Raw genomic sequence first — 9039 nt, forward strand, 5'->3', positions numbered from 1 at the left:
GAAACTGGACAGAAGCTTTACATCTGACTCGTGTGTTTTCACACCAGTCCCCCAGTCTGTAGGGAGCCGCGCCCCCCAGCATGCCCTCTCGCACGTGCAGGGCCCCCAGCGGGGTCCCGCACACCCCAGGCTGTCCACATGTTTCGTGGCTTCCTCAGGCGTCCCCGTCTGTTCTCCCCAGTAATGTCTTGGTGCTTGCTTCTCCAGCGGTACCAGGACATGCCAGGTGTGGAGCACATACCCGTGGTGCAGATAGATCTCTCGGTGCCCCTGAAGGTGCCAGGCAAGTATTTGCACAGGCAGTGTGAGCCTGGGGAGCCCCTGTCAGCGAGGGGGGTGGGGGCCGGGGCCGGTTCCCAGATGCTGTCAGGCCCGGCCTTGGAAGCCTCCAGCCCATCGTGCACGCTCTCGGCTACACCCCGTGCTGCCTCTTTGGCTGTGGTAGGCCCCAGCTTGGAGGGTGAATGGGGGGCACAGGCCACATCTTTATGCTGGTGCTGTCTCGTTCCTTCCCCGAGCCCGAGCCCCCCGCCTACCCCTGCTGCTCTGGGCCTGTCGGCATTCAGAAAGCCTCTGCTCACCTCCCAGCGGCCAAAGGGGCAGTGCCCGCGAGTTCCCTCGCCTCGCTCCAGCACAGACCACGGTGGGCTCTCCCTGCTGAGCTCCTCGGGTCCCCCGCCCACACATGGCTGTCAGGGCTTGGGCTGGTCTGGGCAATGGCGGGGCCGCGGCCAAGCACCGGGCCATGTGCGCATCCACAGGGATGCCCGTGTCGGACCAGTACGTGAAGCTGGAGGAGGAGCGGAGGCACCGGCAGAGGCTGGAGAAGGACAGAAAGAAGAAAAAGAAGGACAAGGAGAAGAAGGGCAAGCCGCGGCGCCACAGCTCGCTGCACACGGAGAGCGATGAGGACATCGCCCCAGCGCAGCAGGTGGACATCGTCACCGAGGAGATGCCCGAGGTCAGCCCCTGGGGCGCCCCGACTCTCACGCCTGTGGCAGACATGAAGCAGGCCCCCTCCAGCGGGCCTACCCATCACTGACTTCTACTGTGGAGCAAGGAGGCTCGGAGCCAGCCCGCGCTCTGCCCCAGGCCCCAGAGAGGGGTCTTGAGCTGTGAGCAGGAGACCGTGGCGCATCCCGACCTTGCTGCCTGCCCCAGATGAGATCCCCTCTCGAGTGTGGGCCTGGTTGTCCCTTTGTGAGAAGGGGGTGGGAGGCTCCACAGACCCTTGGGGCTCGGGGCTGGATGGACTGGACGTAGAGTTCCTCTTTTCCTCAGAACGCTCTCCCTAGCGACGAGGATGACAAAGACCCCAACGACCCCTATAGGGCCCTGGATATCGACCTGGACAAGTAAGTGTGGGGGCAGGGCCGGGACTGCCCCAGGGCGCTCCGTGTTCTCCGTGTCCCTGCCCCCACACTCTGTGACCCGCCTGCCCCACCCCCAGGCCCCTAGCCGACAGCGAGAAGCTGCCTGTCCAGAAACACAGAAACACGGACACCTCCAAGTCACCTGAAAAAGAGGATGTCCCCATCGTAGAAAAGAAGGTCAAGAAGCCCAAGAAGAAAGAGAAGAAGCACAGAGAGAAGGAACGAGAGAAGAGGGAGAAGGGGAAGGAGCAGAAGGAGGTACGTGGGCCCCGCAGACCCCCCCCACTGAACTTCACTTCCCTCTGTGTCTGCACGTGTGGTCACACCAGGGGAAGGGCCGGGGGTTTTAAAGGCACGTGCACTCGCAGGTCGTAGTGCTTTCTCACGGGCTGGTGTGGGGATGCCCGGGGCTGCTCGTTCTCCTGATGGTGAGGGAGCTGGCAGTGCCACCCTGGCCTCCAGCCTTGACGTGGTGGTCAGCTCCCTGCACATTTGGGTCCTGCTTAGCTGAAGCTGTGGTCGGAGGTGGGGGCCACCCCGTGCCCGTCTGGAGCCCATCCTGCTGCTTAAGGCAAAGGCCTGTCTTCCTGTGTTTGCAGGGCGAGGACCTCGATTTCTGGCTGTCTGCCACGCCGCTGCCTGCTGCAGCCCCAGCCCCGGTAAGAGCCTGGGGGGAGGCCCGCGCCGTGCCGGCCCTGCACGTGCGGCCAGCAGCCTTGATAGATCTGCCTCTATAGCTCTGCCTGCCCCGGGGGTGCGTGGGTGTTGGGGCACCCTTGCACAGACCAGCCACACTTGGGCCAGCCTTGTCCCGTGCCTGCGGTCTGGCCCAGTCAGTGGCTGTAGGAACGTCCCTCAGCACAGAGCCCGCTACTCCTGAGCTGGGGGCAACCTTGAGCCGTTGCTTCCTGTTACGGATGGGGCCCGGGGGCGGGGCACTGACCCCACTCAGTGCCCCCAGCCTGCGTCAGGCCTAGTCTCCTCCCCTCTGCCAGCCACTTGCACTGTCTGGTGGCCACACACCTTGGTGCTGATCAAAGAGGCCGGGTCAGGATGTGGTGGGGGATGGAGGACGCCTGGGCCTGGCCGCCCCCTCGAGCCCCACCACCTGGCTCCGTGCAGGAAGAGCCTGGAGTGAATGCCGTCATTGCTGCCCCTAAGGAAGAGGGTGAGGAACCCCGGAGAGAGGAGCGGGGTGCCGAGGAGGATGAGGACGACGACGAGCGGGACCCTGAGAAGGTGAGGGTGCCCACCCTGGCTGTCAGGGAGTGGGCTGTGTGGCTGCGCTGAGGACTGGGGGGAGGAGGGTCGTTGCCTGCTGCCTGAATCCCACGGGTGAGTGGGGGCCATCAGGGCCTTCGGGGTGGGGCTTCCCGTCTGTACAGTTCCGGGTTTCTAATTTTCACGACGGCTTGGTTGTTGCTCCAGTGCTGTAAAGCTCAACTCTTTAAGGTGGCATTGAGTTCAGTGGTATTGAGTACATCCACAGGGTTGTACGGCCATTCTCTACTTCTAGAATATTCCATCACCCCAAAAGCAACCTTGTCCCCATCAGCCATCACTCCCCGCGCCTCCCCAGCCCCCACGAGCCCCCTTCCCGTCCATGAAGGAGCCTGTTCTGGACGCGTCACACACGTGGACTCACACACCGTGGGGACTTCTGGGTCTGGTTCCCTCCCTGAGCGTTGTGGGCTCAGGGTCCGTCCCCAGGGCAGTGCGGGTGGGCGCCGCGCTCCCGCTCGCGGCTGTGGAACGTTCCCATGCGTGGTGGACACACTGTGTGTATCTGTCCACCGTGAAGTTTTCACCTTCCGGTTGTCATGAATCTTGCTGTGAGCGTGGATGGGCAGGTTTCTTCGCGGACGGGTGTTCTCATCTGTCGCGGTTGCAGCGAGGAGCTGGCGTCTGGGTTCTTGCTGGTCTCCTCGTGGGTTCGTACCTGTTGGGAGCGACTGTCCCACTGAGCGGTGGGCTCCCAGGTCCTCGCCTCTTCCCCGCGACCTGGGGCTTGCCGCTCCGTCTGCCCTGCCACGTGTGCTCCTCAGCTTGGCTCACTGGGCCTGCGTCTCAAGCCACGTGCCTCCTGAGCCGCCCTAGCCTGTGCCATTCCTTGCAGGGCACCACTGGCCGGAGAAGTTTGACTGTTAACCCTGACTTGGTTGGTTTGTTTCAGAAATCTTCCAAGCATAAGAAAAAGAAGCACAAGAAGGAGAAGGAGGAGAGATCTAAAGACAAGAAAAAATCCAAGAAGAAAAAGCCTCCCAGCGACGAGGCGGCAGAACCTGTCGAGAACGGAGCGCTCGATGAGGACCCTCTCCCGGTGAGGGGTACTTCACTTGCCTCCCACGGGCCCGAGGCGCCTCCACAGCCCGCCAAGGCCTCGACACAGAGACCCAAGCCGAGTCTAGGAGCTGCGTCTGCGGGCCGGCGGGCAGTGGGGCCTCGGTGGGCGCGGGTGGGTGAGCCCCAGGGGCTCTGGACGTCAGGGAGGTGGTGGTGTCGCGTGGCAGGAGTCCCTGAGGTGCAGGCTCGTGTTGTCCAGGACCTGGCGGGGGTTTCCCGCCTGCAACACTTGGCAGGTCGGAACAGGCCCTGTTGTGCAGGTGGCCGCCACCTTCGAGTTCTCATTGGCCGAAGCTGAGTGTTCCCTTTGTTTCCAGCCCATGTCCAGCTACTGCCTCCTGGCTGAGAATTCCTACATCAAAATGGTGAGTGGCGTGGGTATTTGCGAGCACAAGGGGCTGGGGTAGGCTTCAGGGTCCTTCCTCTGGGTGTGTGGAGGGAGGCTGCGAATATCTGGGTCCCGGGGCTCCTGCTCCCAGAGCCTCCCCCACTGGAGCCTGTCTGGGGGGAGGCGCACGTGGGTACCTGCTGGCGGGCGGGGCCGGGGGCCGGCGGCTTCCAGGGGAGGGGCGGGAGGGGCTGGGACCGTGGGCAGCGCTGCAGTGCGGGTCCTCGTTAGGAGTTTCGTGCTTTCTCTTCTCGGAGACAATCTACATTTGCACGGCAAGTCTTGTTGGTGCTCCCCTGGCCCCTCGTGCAGGCCCCGGAGGGGGCGGTGGGGGTGCAGGCTGACCCCGGCCTTTCCCCGCAGACATACGACATCCAGGGCAGCCTGCAGAAGGACAGCCAGGTCACGGTGTCCGTCGTCCTGGAGAATCAGAGCAGCAGCTTCCTGAAGAGCATGGAGCTCAACGTGCTGGATTCGCTCAACACCAAGCTGGCCCGGCCAGAGGGCTCCTCTGTCCACGACGGTGTCCCCGTGCCTTTCCAGTTGCCCCCAGGTGCGCGCGCCACTGGCGGGACGCCCAGGGATTGTGCTGCTGTGGCTGCCCCTCCGCTCGGTCCCGGCCCCCCAGCCCCCCTCACCTGGCCTCCCTCGGGGGCGGGGCCCGGTCTTCTGACCAGGGTGGGCAGCACCCAGGACAGGCCCTGGCCAGGGTCATGTCCCTGCCACCTGCCAGGGTGCCGGACAGCAGCCAGACCCCACTCCTGCCCTCGCAGGCATCTCCAACGAGGCCCAGTTTGTGTTCACCATCCAGAGCATCGTCATGGCCCAGAAGCTCAAGGGGACCCTGTCCTTCATTGCCAAGGTAGCGGGGCTCGAGGTGGCGTTGGGAGCCCGCGGGACGGTGCCCCGCGCCCCGCTCATTCTGTGCACTTGCTCCCACAGAACGACGAGGGGTCAACCCACGAGAAGCTGGACTTCAAGCTGCACTTCAGCTGCACCTCGTACTTGGTCACGACGCCCTGCTACAGGTGCGCGCCCCGCTCCCTCCGTTGCGCCTGCTGTGCGGTGAGCGCGCAGGCTCGGTGGGTGCATGAGGGCGGCGCGGGCCCGGGGCCCGGACAGCAGACGCCGGGCTCCTCCCAGTCCCAGAGGCCGGCATAGACCCCACCTTACCCCCCAGTCCCTCCGCGTGTGTCTGCGTCCCGATCTCTTTTTAGGATGCTACACCGGTCGTGCTGGATTAGGGCCCTGTCTCCAAACACAGTCACATTCTGAGGTCCAGGGGTCAGGATTCAACATGGGAACTTGGGGGGGCACGGGTTAGCCCATGACATCGCACAGGACCCTCCGAGACCCTGAGCTGCAGGCACACAGGAAAGGTACCACCCAGAGGGGGCTGGGGAGCCTGCCCGGCATCCGCCTCCCTGTCCTGTGTCCTTGCCGCAGTGACGCCTTTGCCAAGTTGTTGGAGTCGGGGGACCTGAGCATGAGCTCAATCAAAGTCGATGGCATTAGTATGTCCTTCCAGAACCTTCTGGCAAAGATATGTTTTCATCACCATTTTTCCGGTAAGAGATGGGGCGTGGCTTTGAACGCCTGTGCCGTGGTCCCTCTGCTCCTGCTGGCCAGCGGCGGCCTCACCCGGGCCCTCTGTTGCAGTGGTGGAGAGAGTAGACTCCTGCGCCTCCATGTACAGCCGCTCTATCCAGGGCCACCACGTCTGCCTCCTGGTGAAGAAGGTGAGCCCCGGCCCGCACGGGCCCTCCGGCCCCTGCCACCCTGCTTCTGGAGCAACCCCGTGGCCTCGAGTCTCCTGGGGGTTCTTGGGTTCCCTCGGGCACTGGCAGCCTCGCCATCGGAGTTGGGAGGTGCACCCCTCCTGCGTTTCCTGGGAGAGACTTGCAGGTCCTGTTCTCTTGCTGCTTTACTCGGATTCAGCAGGGAAGCTGGCTAGGCCGGGGGGCGGCTTCTGTGCCAGGGTTCCGTCTGCTGGTTTTCAGGCTCTTTATTCTCAGTGCAGGTCCTCAATTTACCTGCTCCCTCTCAGGTGAGCCCTGAAGGCGTGTGTCTCTTTGCTGAGCTGCCGAATCCACGTGGGCAGTCTTTGGTGGTTCTCCTTTCGCGTCCAAGGGGTCCCTGGTGGTGCCTTCGCTCGTTCCTGAAGCTGGCAACGTGTGTGGGTTTTCTCATTTCTCTTGGTCATTCTGGTGAGAGGTTTATCAGTTTCCTTAGTTTTTTTTCAATGATCTTTTTAGGGGCGCCTGGGTGGCTCAGTCAGTTGAGTGTCCAACTCTTGATCTCAGCTCAGGTCTCCATCTCGGGGGTCATGAGTTGAAGCCCCACATTGGGTTCCACGCTGGGTGTGGAGCCCACTTCAAAATAAAACAAAACTATCTTTTTAGAAACTGTGCTGTTTTCTAAGCAGTAAGTCAATGCCATGGAGTTTTGTTCTTTTCTCCTTTCTGCCCACTGTTGTCTTGTACGTTGGTTTGGGTGGAAGTTGAGACTTTCCTTCTCCCATGTGAGGTTTAATCCTGTACGTTTTCCTCGAAGCAGCCCTTTAGCTGAACCCCACAAATTTTTAGAGGTTCCACTTTCGTATTTCTGCACAGTTCACAACATTTTCTGATGTCTGCCCCCAGTTCTGTGACCCACAGGTTGCTTAAAAGTGTGGCGTGTTTGGTTTTCCAGTCCTAGTGTCTAGTCGATGCCCCTCTGGTGGGAGGACACGCTGCTTTTGTGCCTGGGCCTTTGGAAGGGTTGAGGTTTGTGTTCTGGCCGCAGACGTGATTGTTTGTGACGGGTGGCGTTCCGTGGCTGCGTGGACACGGTGAGTGCTCTGCCTGCGGAGCAGACCGCTCGTCGCTGTTGCTGGGCCCTGCCGGCGGGGGTCTCGACTCCTCTGGGCCCGTGGGCAGTGGCGTGGGCTGCCTGTGCCCTAGTGCGCTCAGGACTCGCTCCGCGTCTGCCGGCGGGTGTGTCGACAGAGAGTCACGGCATCTTGACCCACAAACGTCCCTCTTCATCTCACGGGGTTTTCTCTGCCATCCAGCCCTTTGTTTGATGTCAGACAAAAAGTCCCCCTGCTGTCTTGTGATTGGCGTCGACGCGGTGTGTCTGTCTCTTGCTGGCAGGAGTGCTCGCATGTGCCGTCCGTGGGGGCCACGTGTTCTTACGGCTGCGGCGCTGAGCCCGTGCTCAGGTTTCCTCCTGCTTCTTCGCCGTCTGTGCCTTCCAGTTCTCCCCCGGACTAGTTTTGCTGGACCTTTCTCTTGGTGCTTTCAAATCTCGCCCCACTTCCAGGGTGCTGGCCGGCTCAGTTGGAAGAGCGTCTGACTCTTGATCTCGGGGTCATGAGTTCGAGCCCCGCGTTAGGGGTAGAGAGGACTTAAAATCTTTAAAAAAAACAAAAAAAACAAAAAAAAAACCTTTCAAGTAATGCCACTTCCTCTTGCCCCCGAGCATTCTTGCAGAGCCCCGCCCGTCAACCCTTCCCGGTGGGAGGAGGCCGTCCGCGGCCACGCCTCTGCACGGTTCTCTGGGCCGCCGCCCGCAACCTCCAGCAATGTGTGGCACGCCCCAGCCTTGACTGCTCTGGGTCTGTCTAGTTGTCAGGCCATCTACTCACTTCTTGAATGTTTGTGTTTTTACATGTTTTGCAAAATTTTGGAAGTTTTCAGCTATTATTTAAATCGTTTCTCGGGGCGCCTGGGTGGCTCAGTCAGGTTGAGTGTCCGCCTCTTGGTTTTGGCTCAGGTTGTGATCTCAGGGTCGTGAGATCGAGCCCCACATCAGGCTCCACACTTAGCAGGGAGTCTGCTTGGGATTCTCTCCCTCTTTCCCTCCCCGGCACGCATTCCCGCCCTCCCTTTCACTCAAATAAATAAATAAATCATTTTTTTAAAACCCCTTTCTCGGCACTGGGTTCTGCATGCTGTCCCTGTGGTGTCCCAATGACAGGTGTCCGGGATGTGTGTTCCCATCCCTGGAGTGTCTGCGGCCGCACCTGCCCGCCCCCACCCTCTGTCTGTTGCGGCGGGGCTGCCCTGCGCCTGTGTGGCGTGATTCTCTTCTGTCGTAGCCATCTTCCGTTGGGCCCACCTGGTAGGCGTCTCGTGTAGAGGGCCGTGTGTTCGGATCTCCGTGGAGGGCAGGGGACTTGACATCGTGCACTTTTTAGCTGAGACGTTCTGTTTTTCTCTTCGTTTCAACGACGTTCAGGCTGCTCACTGCGGATCCTCACGGTGGGTGCTTGCGGGCCTGTGTCGGACGCGCCCGCAGCTGCCTCGTCCCGGCCTGGCCGTTTGCACTCTTTTCCACCGAGCTGAGCCAGGGTCTCCCGGGTCTTTGGCTGCGGAGTAGCTCGGGGCCGGGTTAATGCTGTGCAGGTGTGAGCACAGGCTGCAGCTGCTGGACCTGTGGCTCCAGCGCACGTCTGTCTCCATGACCTCCGTCTTGCTTGTCAGGGTGGCCCGGCCGCAGTCCCCTGTGCGTGCACACGTGAGGGCGACGTCCACGCGTCCTCGGTGCTGGGGAACCAACCCAGCGGCTCTTGGGACAGCCTTGCTTGTTGCTTCCCCGCTGGCCTCTGCGGGACCTTCGAGGCTCTGGGTGCTCCTCCCGTCGCCCCCACGAGGATGCGGGGTTCGCCTGATGACCCCACTCTGACCAGCCCTAGCGTTCCCAGATAGGGGTTCTCCAGTTCTGGTCTCGGTCCTCAGTCCACCGTGGGCCGCGCCTCGGCCGGTCACCTCGCTCATCCTGGGCCGACACTCCATCTGACCCGGGGTCCCTCCCTCGTTTTGGTTCTCAGAACGCCGAGGAAGGCGCCGAGAAACAAAGGATGAACATACCGTCACGAGGCAGGTAGTTCAAAATCCTGCGGTGGTTTTCCCTTTTGCAGGGGGAGAAGTCCGTGTCCGTCGATGGGAAGTG

General features: G+C 61.7%; 1 protein-coding gene across 4 annotated transcripts in view; it reads left to right on the plus strand.

The window, feature by feature from the left end:
- Window positions 1-9039, plus strand: part of AP3D1 (adaptor related protein complex 3 subunit delta 1) — a 42211-nt gene that overhangs the window by 30043 nt on the left and 3129 nt on the right. For all 4 annotated transcript variants that reach the window (XM_040629674.1, XM_040629676.1, XM_040629675.1 and 1 more), the window contains 13 exons: window positions 208-283; window positions 762-961; window positions 1282-1355; window positions 1451-1631; window positions 1973-2032; window positions 2496-2612; window positions 3547-3693; window positions 4034-4081; window positions 4468-4657; window positions 4878-4966; window positions 5047-5132; window positions 5551-5672; window positions 5764-5843. In XM_040629674.1, the coding sequence (XP_040485608.1) occupies window positions 208-283; window positions 762-961; window positions 1282-1355; window positions 1451-1631; window positions 1973-2032; window positions 2496-2612; window positions 3547-3693; window positions 4034-4081; window positions 4468-4657; window positions 4878-4966; window positions 5047-5132; window positions 5551-5672; window positions 5764-5843 (1470 nt within the window). The remainder of the gene's footprint in view (window positions 1-207; window positions 284-761; window positions 962-1281; window positions 1356-1450; window positions 1632-1972; window positions 2033-2495; window positions 2613-3546; window positions 3694-4033; window positions 4082-4467; window positions 4658-4877; window positions 4967-5046; window positions 5133-5550; window positions 5673-5763; window positions 5844-9039) is intronic.

Source organism: Ursus maritimus, unplaced genomic scaffold (assembly GCF_017311325.1).
Source record: "Ursus maritimus isolate PB19 unplaced genomic scaffold, ASM1731132v1 scaffold_14, whole genome shotgun sequence".
NCBI classification, from domain to species: domain Eukaryota; kingdom Metazoa; phylum Chordata; class Mammalia; order Carnivora; family Ursidae; genus Ursus; species Ursus maritimus.